At 40.1% G+C, this 17202-nt stretch overlaps 2 protein-coding genes and 1 non-coding gene across 3 annotated transcripts in view; 2 read left to right on the top strand and 1 right to left on the bottom strand.

Annotated features, from left to right (window-relative positions):
- Positions 1-9522, bottom strand: part of WBP4 (WW domain binding protein 4) — a 63986-nt gene extending 54464 nt beyond the window's left edge. The window contains exons 1-5 of the mRNA XM_035003279.1: positions 9357-9522; positions 8288-8360; positions 6105-6167; positions 5892-6015; positions 2417-2584 (exon numbers count right to left, since the gene is read on the bottom strand). Of these exons, the coding sequence (XP_034859170.1) occupies positions 2417-2584; positions 5892-6015; positions 6105-6167; positions 8288-8360; positions 9357-9358 (430 nt within the window). The 5' untranslated portion in view covers positions 9359-9522. The remainder of the gene's footprint in view (positions 1-2416; positions 2585-5891; positions 6016-6104; positions 6168-8287; positions 8361-9356) is intronic.
- A 131-nt stretch (positions 9523-9653) lies between these two features.
- ELF1 (E74 like ETS transcription factor 1) overlaps positions 9654-17202 on the top strand; it is a 107554-nt gene continuing 100005 nt past the window's right edge. Inside the window, exon 1 of the mRNA XM_035003272.1 lies at positions 9654-10163. The gene's annotated coding sequence lies outside the window, so the exon portion shown is untranslated. The remainder of the gene's footprint in view (positions 10164-17202) is intronic.
- On the top strand, positions 10194-10265 carry TRNAE-UUC. Its single transcript has one exon. It is a non-coding gene; the product is annotated as a tRNA-Glu (tRNA).

The following is a 17202-nucleotide window of genomic DNA, read 5'->3' as shown; positions in this document are numbered from 1 at the left end:
CGACCACATGGGGTAAGGGAGGGGTCGGTGCCCCTAACACCTGTGTTGTTCAAGGGTTTTGCTGAGAGCAAGAGTATACACAGTAGGATGGTGAACAAAGGAAGCAAGCAATAGGAATTAGAAGGCAGAAACACAGAATTAATAGTTTAAAAAAAAATCTTTTTAAAAAAAGATTTTATTTACTTATTTATTTTAGAAAGAGGGAGGAAGGGGCGCCTGGGTGGCTCAGTTGCTTAAGCGTCTGCCTTTGGCTCAGGTCATGGTCTCAGGGTCTTGGGATTGAGCCCCTCATTGGGCTCCCTGCTCAGCGGGGAGTCTGCTTCTCCCTCTGCCTGATGCTCCCCCCCAGCTTGTGCTGTCTCTCAAATAAATAAATAAAATCTTAAAAAAAAAAAAGAAAGAAAAAGGGAGGAAAAGAGAGAGCATGGGGGGTGAGATGCAGAGGGAGCAGGAGAGAGAGAGAATCTCAAGCAGACTCCACACTGAGCCAGGAGCCCGGCATGGGGCTCGATTCCACAACCCTGAGATCATGACCTGAGCTGAAATCAAGAGTCGGATGCTTAACCGACTGAGCCACCCAGGTGCCCCATTAATAAACTGTTTCTATGTAAATTTGAGAAAGACTTATGATCCTTAGCATATAATCATTTGTGGTTCACTGCTGACTAACACGCACTTCTCTTAAGGCTCAGTGCAAACTGTGAGTGATTATTACTATTTCTATGTAGTCCTAAACTGTGATTCTAAAAATCATAATAATTACAATACTTAGAGCCCAAGGTTTTTTTCATAATTAACTCTGATCTCATTTCCTACCTTTCTGATCATTCTCTTTTTTCCTGGCTTTTCTCTCCTTTCCTTCAATAAATGTACTACCCACCCTTCGTACTTCTTGTTCTCTTCTTTCTCCTTGTGATCTCATATACTCCTGAAAGTTAAGATAGTATCTACATTTCTAGACATAATTTATCTAATTCCAGACTCTAATCAGCTCCTGAAAACTACCACATGAATGTTCTAGAGGTACCTCAACCTCAACATACCAAAAACTGAATTTATTATTGTCCCACTTTAACTTACTCTATTTCTGTATTCCATACCTCAGTAAATGGCACGATCATCCTCCTAGCCCTCCATGACACAGCCCCAATCTATTTTTCCAGCCTCTTTCTTCTGCTAGGACATCTTCAGAGAACTGTATATTTTACCTCCACCAGATGACTGTTTCCCAAACTTTCAAACTTTTTAAAGCTTCATATTGTTCCACCTGTTTGGAATGTTTGCTTCACCCTCACAATAACCTACTACAATCATTTTCAGTCAAAATACGTATAAAGTGTCTATACCATGCCAGGCACTGTGTTTGGTCCTAGGGATATAAATGGTGAATAAGAAGACATCATTCCTGATGTTCTCTTCTTAATGTATAGATCGGTTCAAAAGTAATTTCTGCGATAATCTCTCAGATCCACATAATCACAATTAATCCCTCACCAATCGGAGTTCCTATACGATTTTACATCTCTATTACATTATGGCACTTTAAAACTCCTCCTTGTATAGTGTTTATTTCTGATCTTAAATTTTATATTTCTGGAGAGTAAGATGCTACATAAATGTATTTACTTATCTCAGAATTTATATGAAAAAATCCCTAAAACATTTAGTTTTAAAGGAAAACAAAAAGATATTTTTGATATTCCCACTGAATAACACCATTGTGTATTTTATTAGAAAGTGATATCCAAAACATGAATAGGAGGGGGGGCTTCTCTACTACAAGACAGCTACATAAAAAAGAAAATGGTTCTGGTTCCCAGCCTGGTTTTGGATAGAAAATCTCTCCCACAGAATATTTTAAGAACCTCTGCAATTTGTAAAGTGGATCTAAAATGCCTTATTTCCATGTAAAATGCTTAATTTCTATGTAGTTCATACTTTTAAAAGATTTTATTGAGAAAATACAAAGCTTTAACTTATTTGTAAGGAACCCATTCTTAAAAAAAAAAATTTTTTATTTATTTGAGAGCGAGCGAGCGAGAGCACAAGAGGGGAGGCAGGGGTGAAGGAGACAGAGGGAGAAAGAGAAGCAGACTCACCGCTGACCAGGGAGCAAGACGCCAGCCTCTATGGGACTTGATCCCAGGACCCTGAGATCATGACCTGAGCCGAAGACAGATGCTTAACTGACTGAGCCACCCAGGTGCCCCATAAGGAACCCATTCTTAAGGCTTTGACTAAGTATGATGTTGAGTCACTATAAGAAAGGTACCTTTTTAAAGGGCACATGACTTTTTTACCATTGTGGCAAAGATGTAAAGTTATAGTCTTCCATTGCTTAAATGTTCCAATATTAACTAAAACAAAATAAATGGTCAGTTATCATTCTTACTAGTTCTATGCCTAAATGACCTACCTCCTGTGATAAGATCATAATAGTAATGGTAACCCTCAGAGGTTATGCCTTCTACCCATCTGCCCTTTGAGGGGTCTTTTTTCTTTTTCTTCTTTTCCTTCTGCTGATTTGATGCAGGGGTGGGTGGGACAGTGCTTGTTACTGGTGATATGCTTGGCTCTGAAATTTCTAGAGAAAAAGATATAAGAAAGGTGAAGTACCAACACACTTTTTTTTCCCCTGGTATAAAAACACTAATAATGTTACTCCAATCAAAAGCTTGACAAGAAAATTCTTTTGGGAACTTGACAAATTATAAGAAAGCTCATTTGGAAAACTAAATATGCACAAATATCTAGAATTATAAAACAGAAGTGATAAAGGGAATCTAGTTCTATCAAATGTTAAAACTTATTCTAAAACAATTGGTACCAAAAAAAAGAAGTAAAACTGATCCAGGAGTAGGCAAACATATGAATGAAACAGAACAAAGAGTAAACAGACCCAAATATAGATTCCTGGTGCTTCTTTTTTTTTTTTTTTAATTATTATGTTATGTTAATCACCATACATTACATCATTAGTTTTTGATGTAGTGTTCCATGATTCATTGTTTGCGTATAACACCCAGTGTTCAAACTCCGGGTGCTTATTAGAAAAAGAAATCATTTAACAAATCATGTTGGATTAACTGGTTAATTATTTGGAACAAAGTAAAGCTATTCTCCACTCCATGGCCCCTCCCATGTTTGGACATCAATATAAACTTCAGATCAAAGATATATGTGGGAAAAAAAACACAAAGTAAAATAACGTTAAACTTAACTGCATACAAATCCAAATATTCCGTATAGCAAAAATAAAAACAAAAAAATAAAACAAATAATGTAATGCTATGTTAATCATAATAGGATTAAAAATTTTTAAAAACTAAAAAAAAAAAAAAAAAGACAAATATTTACAACAAACATGGCTCATGGTTAATGTTCATAACAAAGATTCCTTACAAATAAATCCAATATTCTAACAGAAGATGGACAAAAAGTACAAAGACAGCTTGTATTAGCTATCAATATATAAAACATATTCACACTTTGATTCTGTAATCTCATCTCTAGAGATTAAATTTACAGAGATAAATGTAAAAAAACATGCCTGCATAAGGGGGTTCACTGAAGCATTCATTCTAACAGTGAAAACTAAGCAACCTAAATGTTAGTCTGGAAGAGATTAGTTAAATAAGTTATGGCACTTTTATGGCATTTTGTTATGGTATTTTATACCCTTTATTAAATGCTTATTACAAGTGGTCACTGTAATAAGCAGTTTATACCATTATGTTACTTAGTTTTTGTGAAAATCAGAGGTTGTATAGCTAGCAAGTGGCAATTCTGGTGGATTCCAAAGTCTGTGCTCCTAACCACTCTGTAGCCACTAAACATGATGTATATCCTTAATTATTTAAAAGAAAGGAAGTATATGACATGTTGAAGGAAAAAATAAAACCACCTCCAACTAGACTACAATGTGGAATATAACTTAAAAAAGAAAATTCTTAAGATGTCTGGGATAATCTTAGAAGCAGTTTTTAAAAATCCTTTCTTTGTACTGCATTATGGTACTTTAAGGGGAATGTATATCCTATTTAAAAAAACAAGGCTATGAAAAATAATAGGAAAAATCCTCTTTGAATACATTTAAATACAAAATGCTAAGACTGATTTGCTCATAGGTTAGCATAACAAAACCTCTCAATCCATATAATTGATGAGATGAATTTTCAACGATGCCTCTTTAATTCTGCAGGAACACCTCTATCTTTTTCTCCTTTAAGCTTACAGCTTTATCCTCATGGAAATACAGCCCCCACCCCTTCCTTTTAACTAACAATGTCCAGGAGAATATTTTTAAAGTCTGGTTACATCTGTCCTTATTTGATGAGGGCAATACTGATTAACTTATTATTCTGCTTAAAAACTTAATGGAAAGAAGTTTTTAGAGTAAAGAATAACATTCCATGTTGACTATCTCAACCATTATGCAAGATCAACAACTGGGACTGCTATATGCCTGGTTTAAAGACAATGGATTTGTCATGGAAGAAATGCTGACAGAAAAGTTCCCGAGTTAAAGCCTAAGTTCATCAACAAGATAGATACACTCTAATTAAATAAATGCCTTTTATCTGGAGCTGAGTTATCTTCAAACCCGCAAATTATTTACCTTCTTGCTGGTGACCATGTGGAAAAAAGGAAATGCTTATATACTGCTGGTGTATGTAAACTGACAAATATCCAGAATTATAAAACAGAAGTGATACGGGGAATCTAGTTCTACCAGATGTTAAAAACTTATTCTAAAACAATTGGTACCAAAATAAACTGGTCCAACCACTATGGAGAACTTATGGAGGCTCCTCAAAAAATTAAAAATAGGTCTACCGTATGACCCAGCAATTTCACTTCTGGGTATATACTCACTGGAAATATAAGCAGGATTTCAAAGAGGTATATGCATTCCCATACCTACTGCAGTATTACTCATAACAGCCAAGATATGTAAACAACCTTAATGCCCATCAACCAGATGAATGGATAAAAAAGATATAGTACATATATATAATGGGATACTATTCAGCCATGAGACAGGAGGATATCTTGCCATTTGCAACAACATGGATGGAACCTGAGCATATTGTGATAAGTGAGGTAAGTTAAAGAGAAGACAAGCATACTGTTATGATATCACTTTTATGTGGAATCTAAAAGAGTCAAACTCAGAAAACCAGAAAGTAGAACTGTTATTTCCAGGGGACAGGGGGTTGGGGGGTTAAGGCTGATACTGTTTAAGTTTATAAACTTGCAATGAGTAGTACATAAGCCACAGAGATTGAATGCATAGTATAACGAATATAGACAACAATACTGTAATAGGTAATCTGATAAATATTGCTTCAGTAGTAATCCCATTACAATATATAAATGTATCAAAGTAACACCTGCATAAACAATGTTTTATGTCAAATTTATCCAATTAAAAAAAAATTATCTACCTTCTAGTGGTAAAATCAGTAAACTTGTCCACAACAGGCTAATTCACTCTAACTCAACCACATAAACAAACATAATTCATAGTTTTGACCCTATGGATAAAGCAAACTGTGGCTATAATGCAAGGCCTATTTTTTAATGAATAGCTCTTTTTAGCCAAGTACCTAAAAAACTCAACTGTGCCTGAAATGAACACTGACCTAGGACAGAACTAGGACTAGCTAACCACCAAGGTAGTATGGTTATGAACGGAGGTGTTAAAAGATGAAGCTTTAAAAGTAAAACAAAAGTGCATGAGTAAAGTCCCATAGTCTAAATACAGCTATGATGCACAGGAAAAGCACTAAGAGTATACCCTGAGTGTATAACCTCTTTATGGAAACAATAAAAGCTCACTGAGCATGACCTCTGATGTTAGTTTTAAAACATGCTGGCTGCTTTTTTACCTGACTCTAAGCCAAGCCTTTTCAAATCCTCTTGGTATGCTTTCAGGGCAGCTGCCTCCATTGCGGCAAACTCCTTTGATGCCTTTTCTTCTTCCTTTGCCTTGTCCAGGCTTTTCTGTTTAATCTATGTGAGACACATATAAAATTGAAAGCCAGATAAAGGACTGATACTTACATAGAAAAATTGGCAAAGAAAGAAATAAACTAAATTACCTCACTGATCCTCTTTGCCACATTTTCCTTATGATTCTTTCCTCTTTCGTGAAATTCAACACTCTTGAAAATTAATAAAAGAGAAAATGCAAAAGAAGGTTACATCAACATCATAATGTTCATAGTAAAGTAATAGTAAATATGGGAATGGGACATAACAAAATTGAAATTAAAATGACGGACAGAAAAATAATTTTAATGCAAATTGGTCCTTTTATCAAATGATGGGAGGGAACTGAACCATGTTATTTATTATTATATCCTCTGACTAGGTTTCCTTTGGTGCTTAAAATAAACTATGATGACCGAATCAATGGAGAAAAATACAAGGTACCCGTGATGACTAATCTAGTGAATATGATTGTAACGAGGACTCAAACAAGACATGAAGCCAAAAGAGGAGTGGAAAAAAAAAAAACTTCAAGAAACACCTCTCAACATAAAATGTCAAAACCATTAAGTCTCTAGAATTTGTACTGCTCTGGAAACACAGAGAATAAACAATAATATTAGAACTTATTCCTCCAAATTGAGAGAAAAGTAGACAGTAAGGAATTCCTTCTAAATCATAAACAAGTAACTTTTATACACTGTGGTAATGGTATGAAATGTACAACTCCAATGGAGGACAATTTGGCACTATCTACCAAAATTTGGCTGCTGGAATTGAGAACAAAGCTCCCTACATACTGACGTGGAGAGAGCTCCAGGACATACTGTTCAATTTAAAAAACAAACAAACAAATACCAAACTATGGTGAAGGATAGTGTGTATGGTATCCTACGTTTTACATATGTTGGAATTAAAACCTATGTGTGCATATAGAAACAATGACGAATGGACAAGAAAATGAAAAAAAGTGGTAACTTACAAAAAATGATGGTGACTGGATGGGACAAAGGAGTGAGTGAATGTTATCACCTATTTAAAACAGTCAGGAATGCTCCCTAAATTGCAAATGTCTGGTTTTATGCAATAAGAAATTTCTGGTAAACCTTGCAAAATAAATTTTGTCAATCAAATCTTAGCTAAGCTATCCTAAAGTACTACCATGAATTCCTCTTTAAAGTGAGACATTGTAAAACAAAGGTTCACCTTCTATTTTTCATATATCAGGTTTCCTAAATTATGCCACACAAAGAATATTCAAGGCCCATTCGAAAACAAAATAATTTTGTTTCTAATTAAAGGTTAAATTGATGTATATTAACAATCCAAGGAGAAGAAAGACTATCATAGAAGAGATTATTTACTGTTCATGACTCCTAAAATTCACTGAACTGACTGGGTACCTCAACAGAAGAGAAACTATCAGTGATTTGTATAGATTTCAAAATTTGTGGCATTTATGTGTAAGGATGGCCTAAATTAAGCAAGATAGTTGAGAGCTTTAGCAACTATTCAAAAGACCAAAAACCAAAACAAAACCCTGGAGAAAAATATCCCCAAACTCCTGTAGACAGTAGTAAATAAAAGTCTATCAAAGAAGTGTAACATTGTTAAAAATGGGGCCACTGTTCTGTTACGCATGCAACTCTATCAACTAAAAAGGATAGGAATACATATTTAAAAGATACCCAGATGTTTACGTACTATGTATATATTATTATGACATGCACACAAAGGCGAAAAGATCAGTGATGCTTTTGTGTCTTAAAAGCTTAATCTAGGTTAAGAGATACATTAATAAGGTGCTTAATAGAGCTTCTATTTTCATATTCCATGAAAGAGGTAATGATGTTCTTTAAAATTTAACCATTTATAGCTACAAAGCTCTGCAAATATGTTTATTTCTGGAGTAGAAAAGATTCAAAATAAACTACAATGTTCCTTTTTACATATTAAGGGCTTTGCCCTTTTATGTTTCTTTTTATATGGTAGTATTAAACATCATAATGTGGATAAACATGGATGAGATGACCCACTCAACGTCCATTTTCTGAATATGACTGAAAGACCATAGAGAAATAATTTGGCTTAATATATAATCAAATTTAAGCTGATGAAAAGGAAGAAGGCTCACGGCTTTCCTTCAAGAAATGAAAAGACAACAGAAATCTTTCAATGCTTTGAAAAATCAAGAACAATGTATATGAAGGTGCTTCGTAAATACTGAGTTTAGATCAAAAAGAAACACAGGAATACAATATTATTAAACTCTCCAAGAGTGGAAATATCATACAGGCCTATTGTCCGCTATCCAACACTTGCAGTAATCACAGAATTTCTTTGGTTGCGACTTCCAGTAGTCTGCCCTGAAAAAGGGAAAAACAAGTCTAAGCTTATTTATAATTAAAAAAGGTAAAATTGTGCATGTTTTTACATCTTCTTAGAGTTTGAAGTATAAGCCCCTGTTACTGCATCTTGTCTTGTTACACACATTACCTTTAGTATTTAACTCACTGCAGCAGTTAGCTGAAATTGTTGCCACTAGAAAAGAAAAAGTCTGCACCGGATTTAAAACTCCCTTTAATAAAATTGCTTTGAAAAAAAATTTTTTTTCTCATTTGCCACTGCCATCGGTGTGAAGAAATAAGATACATCTTGGAAAAGATTTATCTTCTCTATGCCTTTCCGGCATTTTGGGAGGTTGCTGTAATGGAGGCCTGAAGAAGCTCAAAGTTTGCTTTAAATCAAGTTATTTCCACCAAAAGAACAAAGAACAAGACTCCTCTGGTGGGAGACTGGTTCCTCCGAGACTATCAGTTAATACAATTTGTTCCTGAGCCTCAGGGCAAGAGAGAGTTGGAAAAGCCAAGGGACCTCTTAGCCCGCCAGACTTGGGGCCGGGGCGGGGGGGGGGGGGCGGTGGAAGTCACTACGCTAACCAAGACTGGCCGTTTCTACCAGTCGGAGAAGGCGGCGGTGGCCGGAGTCCAACCCTAAAGTTTCACAATACCCCTGGGTTCACGCGCTACAGAAACGAATAGGGTGCTTGCGATCCCCAGCTGTGCAAGCGAGGGAGCACCCGGTCGCTTCGCGGGCAACAGTCCAACCTCAACTGGCCGCCAGCCTCCCTCCCGAAGCCCGAGCTTCAGGCCCCCAGGGCGCTCCGCAGGATAGCATTTCTAAGCGCCCAGAGAACCGGCCCTGCCGGTCTGGTGCCGGTCCCGAGCGAGTTAAGAGCACCTCCGTCACGCCTCCAGCCGAAGGGAGGTGGGGGGGGATGGTGGTGGAGAGCGAGACCCGGCGGAAAAAGGGCCGCCCAGAGGAACAACACCTCGTTGTTTAGAGCCTGAGACCCGACTCACATGACTGGACCAGCCGCTCCGCGCGTCGCCCCCGGGTCCGGCTCGAGCTCGTATTCCCCACGCGGGGCGAGTTGGGACCCGGCCGGCCGCGAGGCCCACCGGAGCCTCCAAACCCCAACACCTCCCTCTTTCCCTGTGACCAGGGTTCCACGGTTCGCAAGTACGGGTGCCCGGGCGACTCAAACCGCGTTCGAAATCTCCTCCTCCTCCCCTCCCCCTACGGGGCGGTACTCCGGGAGCCTGAGAGGTGGGGTCGGTATAAAGGGGTTGAGGTCACCGAGAAGGGGTGAAAGCGCGACGGGACCTGAGCCGAAGGACAGGAACGTCACGCGTCAAATCCCCGCATCATCCCGCCTTCACTCTCTCTTCCCCTGGGATCCAGAACCTCCACCCTTCTAGGCTCGCTGGCTCGTGGCCGAGGAGCTCGCGCGCCGCCTCCGCCCCGAACGCAAACAGCTGTTCCCCGAGACGTCGCCGCCCTCAACTTTGCCAACTAGTCCGCACGCACTTTGACCAGCGAAGCAACCCGGACCTGTAGGCTGGGGGCCGTTGGCGGAGTTAGAAAAAGAAAAGTGAAACAGCTGGTTTCGGGGCCGCGAGTTGCGGGGCTTTGCCTCAGAACTTTCCGGAGGCGGCGGAGTGACCCCGCCCCGCCCCCGCGCGCACGGGCCGAGCTAGTTCCTTCGCTCGGGGAGCGCGTGGGCAGCGGCGGCGGCGGCGCTGCGACTCGAGTGGCGCAGAGGCGGCGGAGGGAGCAGCGGCGCCGGGAAGCCGAGCGGCGGTAGTCGGGGCGCGTGCGCTTGTCAGGTGAGTCACGGCGGCGTCTCTATCAGCACTTCCCATATGGTCTAGCGGTTAGGATTCCTGGTTTTCACCCAGGCGGCCCGGGTTCGACTCCCGGTATGGGAACGTGGTGGCATTTTTAAAAACCGAATGGGGAAGCTCACTCATTTTACTTCCAATATTCTGGCTCTCTTCTTGTCTCGTTCTCATGATGTTTGTGAAGAACGAGCATTAGTGTAGTCTTTGGTGACTTCGTGACCCGGGCGGCTGGAGGAGCGAGTACGCTGTGGTCCCTCGCCTCCCTCCTCTGGCTGGGGGGCTGAGCCGCCGGGGAGTTTCACTTTCCAGGGGCTGCCCTCCCGCTCTTCCGCCCCGAGTCGTCCTTTTCCAGGCGCTCGGGAGGTGATGATTAACTCTGGCCTCGCTTTATCTCCTCCCAGCGCCCCCCGGGGCCCACACCCTACGCGGCCGCGGTTTTCCGACCGTCCCGAGCGACGCGGGGCGTGTTCACCCCCTGCCCTCGGCGACGGGAGTCCGCACCCCGTTCGGAGTCCTCGTTCTCTTTCCGCCGGCTGTTCACGGGACCCGACCCCCGGCACAAAGCCGCCTGTCGCGGGGCGCGCGGCGGCGTGGCGGTCTGGCGGTCTGGCGAGCCTCTGCGCCTGAGGGCGCGCTTTCCCGTCCGCGCCGCTGCCCGTCACCGTACGGTCGGCCGCGTGTCCACCCGGCTGTCCCGCAGCGGCCGAGCCCGCCGGCCAGCTCGGCCCAGCCTGACCCCGGGGGCGCTCGTTTCAGCGCACCGAAGTCCCGCGGACTCCAGAGCCACGGACTTGAGTGCCGCTGCCTGGGAGGGCCTCCGGGGAAGGGAATTCCCCCCGCCCGCCACCCCCCCAATCCGCCCGCCCCGCTTTAAAGCGCGCACACAGACGCGCGCGCACATGCTGCGGAGAAGAAAAATACCACTACGATGAGATGTTTTTAAAGAAATTTAACTGTCCGAAGGGTCTAACGTTTTGAGCGCCGCGGATAGAAAAATCTTAGGGTGGAGGTGGGGCCTGGAAGAGAAAACTGGCTGGAGACTGGGGAGGGGATGTTATAACAAAGTTTCACTGTATTTTTAAATATAGAAGCCCTGTGTTTATTACAAAGAAGGGGCAGCTGTGTCAGCAGCATGTGAGCTGTAAATGAAACAAAAGCGTTATCTTAAACGCAAGCTGAAATTAGAAGATGGGGTGAGCTATAATGTTCAGTCCATTGGGCCTCTGGGAACAAATGGAGACTGAAAAAGTGGCTCTTGTGGATAGGTTTCTGGTCAGTGCCATTAATAAGAGCAGAAGATTGGTGGTTAATGTGCGCATTCCCAAACTTTTATATTTTAATTGCACAGTGAGTTTTGGAATAATCTGTTAACGTAATCTGCATGATTAAGGATTAATCATTTTTACGTTGTAAGTAAACTTTTCATAATTAAAAATATTTTATCTTTTCGTTAACTCAGATGTTTGAATATTTACGACAAGCACCATCACACGCTTTTGAAAGTTCCTGATCAGGTTCGTGTTAGTAGGTTGTGGGTACAATACTGAATGGAATTGTATTTTCGCTCCTCTGATTAGCTTACGATTCACCTTGTGTGAATCTTCCACCTTCTCTCTACTCTGGGTTTACAGCCGTAAGTTCTGGAAAAAACGTATCGTTCAGAAACTTTAGATGGAGTTGCAAGAATTGTTGAGCAATTCTTGAATAGGTAATGCATGTGGAAAAGTTTTATTTATGTGGGGAAAGTTTCATTTGAATGAAGAGCGGGATTGTGTCATTAAGAAACCATTTACTATAAAGAATTCAGTCGGAATTTGGAAGGAAGGAAAGACCCCTCTGCCGAAGTAGGGCTTAACTCTACTTGACCTTGCATTTTGTGATGACTTGGTATCATATTGTGATTGGATGTGATTTTCAACTGAGCACCGAGGAATTGCAAATAGCTTTGCTTTATACATATTTGAAGGTATGCTGAGGGAAGTAGTTTGGTGACAATATTTCTCAGACTCCTATATTGTTGTGTACCAGGCCAAACAGGGTAAGGCAGTATCTGAGTTGCAGAAGTTACTGCTGCAGGAACACAGAGGTGAGACATCACTTCTACTCCTGAGAACTGGCAAAGAGAGGTAGAGGGGAGAGTGTTTGCCCTGGACCTTGAAAAACTGGTTGGATTTCTCCTGGTGGGGAATGTGTGTCTTAAAGCTGAGGGGGGTGGAGGGGGGTGGATGGGTGGGGGGCTAGGAGGGGGAGGTGGGGTCAACAAGTATGAAGCTGGCAAATAGTCTGAACACAGTGCCTAGAGGGAGAGAGAGGCATGGGAGATCAAGCTGGGATGGTAGGAGAGAATTTCACCTTAATAAAGTTTGACTAGGTAATGGGTTCTTTTATCAAAGGAGTAGCATTTATGTTACTGGAGTTTTAAAAACATTTTCTTCTTTAAAAAAAGCATATAGCAGTAATATGTGAAAACTGTTTTTAAAAAATTTAAGCAGTATAGGGGCGCCTGGGTGGCTCAGTCGTTAAGCGTCTGCTTTCGGCTCAGGTCATGATCTCAGGGTCCTGGGATCGAGCCCCGCATCGGGCTCCCTGCTCAGCGGGAAGCCTGCTTCTCCCTCTCCCACTCCCCCTGCTTGTGTTCCCTCTCTCACTGCCTCTCTCTGTCAAATAAATAAATAAAATCTTAAAAAAAAAAAAATTTAAGCAATATAGAGACTTGTGCCCATGTTTTATGTTTGCCTGTTGAATATTAATTTTTAATTAGTAGAATGAGAAAAGCAATCAGAATGCAATTGAAAAGAATGAAATCTAGGTTTAAATCATGAGCATTATATGCAACTATATTCTTACTAGCATGCTTTATTGAAAATGACCTTAATATTTTAAGACTGAGCTGCTTGTTACTGTCACTAAGGCATACACCTTAAATTGGTTAAGGCTTGGTGATAAATTTGTAAAGCTTCATTCATAAGCTTGTGCCTTGTTACCAAAAGGCCGTTGGTAGTCATGTTTTAGGTGTCCTCCCTTGGGCCACAGAGTAAAGCGATACTAATTGAATGGTACATATTTACTTAAGTAGTCTCTTTAATATTTGCTACTATTAGGTGCAATCAGAAGATATGTGACCATTTAAGGAATGTTTTCACAGATGAACACCTATATTAAAGAAATATAAAGGATTAAAAAATGATGGCATTTAAAATCCAAGGACTTTACCGTAGTCGAATATTATCTGGCCTCTACTCCCCCAACTTCATCTCCTACCTTCTCCGCCTCTTCATTATACATAGCCACACTGGCTTCCTTTTTGTTCCTTGACCATGCCAAACTTGTTCTTTTCTCACTTTTATTTCTTGGTGTTACCACTGCCTAGAATATTCATATTTCAGGTCAACATTACCTCCTCAGTGAGGTCTTTCTGATCATCCTTTTCTTTTGGTTACTTTACTCTCTTTTGTTTTCTCCTTTTTCTTAATACTTGAAATAAACACATTTTTTTTTTTCTATTTATTTGTTATCTTTTTTCCACTTGAGTATAAGCTCCATGAGGGTAAGGATACTGAATAGTGAAATCATTCTTGCTCTTTAAGATTCAAACAATAGTGAAGTGGTTGGAACCCTCATGCAATGCTGGTAGACTGTAAAGTGATGTGCAGTCTCTTTGGAAAACAGGATGGCAGTTCCCTCAAAATGTTAAACATAGAGTTACCATACGAGCCAGCCTTTCCATTCAAGAGAAATTAAAACGCGCCTGCACAAAAACTTGTACACATGTTTAGAAGAACATTATTCATAAGCAGAAAGTGAAAGTGCAAATATCAACTGAATAGTAAAACGAGATGTATCTATACAATCAAATATTATTTGGCAATAAAAGAGAATGAACTGATACATACCACAACATGGATCAGTTTCAAGATTGTTGTGCTAAGCAGAAGAAGCCAGCTCAAAAGACCACATTTTATATGATTTCATTTATATGAACTGTCCATAATAGGCAATTCTATAAGAGAAAGAGGATAGATAGATTATGGTTGCCTAGGATTGGGAGGTGAGGGGGCAGTGGTTACAGGGCTCAGAGTGACTGCTAATGGAGATAAAGGTTACTTTTTAGAGTGATTGTCCTAAAATAATCTAATAATGATAATGGTTGCACAACTCAGTAAATAACCTAAACACTAAATTCTACTCTTTGAATGGGTGAACTATGATATGTAGATTATATCAACAAAACTTAAAAAAAAAAGATTGAAGTAGTAAAAAGCATATATAATATTTTGTCTTTACATTTTATATTTATCATCTGGATAGTAAGCATTTAAAAATATTAGTGGAATAATATAACACTGCAGTTCTAGCTCCTAGATAGTCCAGGAATGGAGCAAGTGTTCAGTAAATAGCTGATGAAGGAGGTTAACCTGTACAGAAAATTATGATACGATGTATAGTGTGATAAATGCTCAGAGGGAACTAAGCCAAGAGTTATATGGGTTTGAGGGCCTCCAAAATACCACATATGGATTCATGTGAAGTGAATGGGGAAAGGCCTCCTGTAGGAGGCAACATTTCGGATGGGCTTTGATGTCTGGCTAGGCTTTTGCTGGTGGAGATGATGTGGTGGAAAGCAAGGCATTAAGAAGGAAGCAGGCAGGAGCAGAGGCACATTAACAGTTGCTAGCACATTTTGGCTGAACTGAGGGTACAAGTAGGATAGGAATTGGAAATAAGGCTGCAAAAATAGATTAGGGCCTGCAGCAGACAATGTCCGTGCTGTCAGATCTCTGGTGTCTTTATCATCCCCCCCAACCACTAGTATGCTTCCAGGGGTGCTTCTCTATTTGCAGAGCGCTGGAAGTGCTTGGGAGTTTATTCCCTCACCCCTAACGAGACTCCAATTCAGACTGTCCAGTCGAGAATAACTTTGAAGCAGGGACTTTGACTTGTTCCTTTCTGTACCATCAGCACCTGGAACGGTGTGCTTGGCACTCAGAGAGTATGCAAAAACTATTTGAATGAATGAATGAAAACCAGGAAGGTGGAAGGTCTATTCAAAGTGAAGTTTATTTTACAGATCCCCTTAACTCTTCCAGAGCACTCAGGAAATTTTGGAAGGTTCTGATTGTGAAGGTCTTTGAATTTGGGTATAAGGAATTTACTTAGCTGGGAGAAGGGATTTCTAGTAATATAAGTGTTTTGATGAAATTATTTTGGTAGTAGTGTGCAGGATGAGCTGGAGAAAGGAGGGATTGTGTTCGTAGTGTCCACTCTCATCTTCCTGTTCCTGCTCCCCCTCTCCCTTTGGGTTAGGCCTTAAACAGGGTGGAGTGTCTCCAGAAGTACAGAAATAATTTAATAGCTCTCCTTGTCTCTATTCTCTCCTTAAATAGGGTGGTAGCAGCAGAATACAAAGGATGAGATTTAAAAAAAAGGTAAAATGGAAGAAAAAATTGAAGATGTCAGGAAGTAAATACTCCTAAAAGAAATAGGGAGGTTACAAAGCATCGTTTTTTGTTGTTGTTGTTTGTTTTTTTGGTGAGAACAGACAATTTTTGCTCCTAGGATTGGTCAGACAGTAAACTATTGCCCACCTGTATGTGTATGTGGGTGTGGCTTTTTGAATACTAAAATTGTACATTGAATCCAGAGACAAATTTAAGGCTGTGAGACTGCCACCCTGTGGACAGTATAACTTAAACCTAATATCGTCAAGAATTCTAATAAAACTTCATTCATTTGAAATTCACTATTTTAGAACTCATTATGGTTCTTCTATATCAGTATATGTGGGTTATGGTAATTAAATGGCAAGTTGAAATTTGTTTTCTGAACTTTTTCTGAGGCTTTTAAATAAAGGAAATTTAAAATACAATCAATAGCTTTAGGAAGTTGCAAAGAAATTTAAGAATGCTTTTTAGATACTTATTTGCTCCAGAAATTTCTTATCAAAAAGTGTGTTTTTTAAAACATTGTGGCGGGGACGCCTGGGTGGCTGAGTTGGGTAAGTATCTGCCTTCAGCTCAGATCATGATCTCAGGATACTGGGATTGAGTCCCGCATCTGCTTCTCCCTCTGCCTGCAGCTCCCCGCCCCCCCCACCCCCCGCTTGTGTGTTCTCTCGCTCTCTCACATAAATAAATAAATAAATCTAAAAAAAACCAAAAAAACATTGTGGCATGTTGTAAAATATTTTTTTCCTTCTTTTATACTCATTTTTTCATCCAATGTTATAATACATATGGTGCTGTTTTTGACAGTTGTAGCTCTTGAGAAATATTTGAAAAGTCTCCACCCTCCCCCTTCTTTGGCTAAGTGAAAGTGACCTTCCCTTCTCATTTTTTGTAGAGTTGGATTTTATTGTTAGAAGTTCTCCAGACTAAAAAAAAAAGTTCTCCAGACTTCGATAAATTGCCTTAAGTGTATTTATGTAAATAATTTGGATTTTATTCAATGTTACTTATTTGGAAGGGCAGTCTGCTCACAAATTAAACTGGTAAACTAGCTTGAATCAAAATGAAATAGAGATTGTGAAAGACTTATTTGCTCTCTGCAACTCAGGAAATGGTTCCGTCTAGAACTCGACAAAATAAAACTTTCCTAGCAGAAGAGCTCTTTACAGCCCAATGTTGTAAATGGCTTGTATTCCCTAAGGTGTCAGGAGGGGTGGAGTAGCCATTTAGCGCTTGAAATTTGTGTTAACAGTAAAGCAGAAGTGGGCTTAAGCGGCATTCTGAGGTCAGCAATTGTCTATTCTTTCTGAATGTGGTATCTAGGCTGAGGAGGAGAGTGGGTGAAGTATCAACTGGACCCCAGCCCCTTAAGTTACCTGATACTTTATCTTAAGGACCTTACATTTTGGTAACGAAGAGATTTTCAAATAGAATGTCAATGATTTTAAGTAATTAAATATTTCTGAATTTTTCTCAGAAGTATAGCATGGCACATATGATGATATACTTTAAATGGTTTTGTTTTATTTAACCTTTTCAAAGTAAATGAATGGGACTGGGGGTAACTTTTCATAAATTTT

The sequence above is a fragment of the Mirounga leonina genome, unplaced genomic scaffold (genome assembly GCF_011800145.1).
Source record: "Mirounga leonina isolate KUSES-001 unplaced genomic scaffold, KU_Mleo_1.0 Mir_127, whole genome shotgun sequence".
Classification (NCBI taxonomy): Eukaryota; Metazoa; Chordata; class Mammalia; order Carnivora; family Phocidae; genus Mirounga; species Mirounga leonina.
Note: the sequence above shows the minus strand (reverse complement) of the source record. Positions and strands in the feature narration are given on the sequence as shown.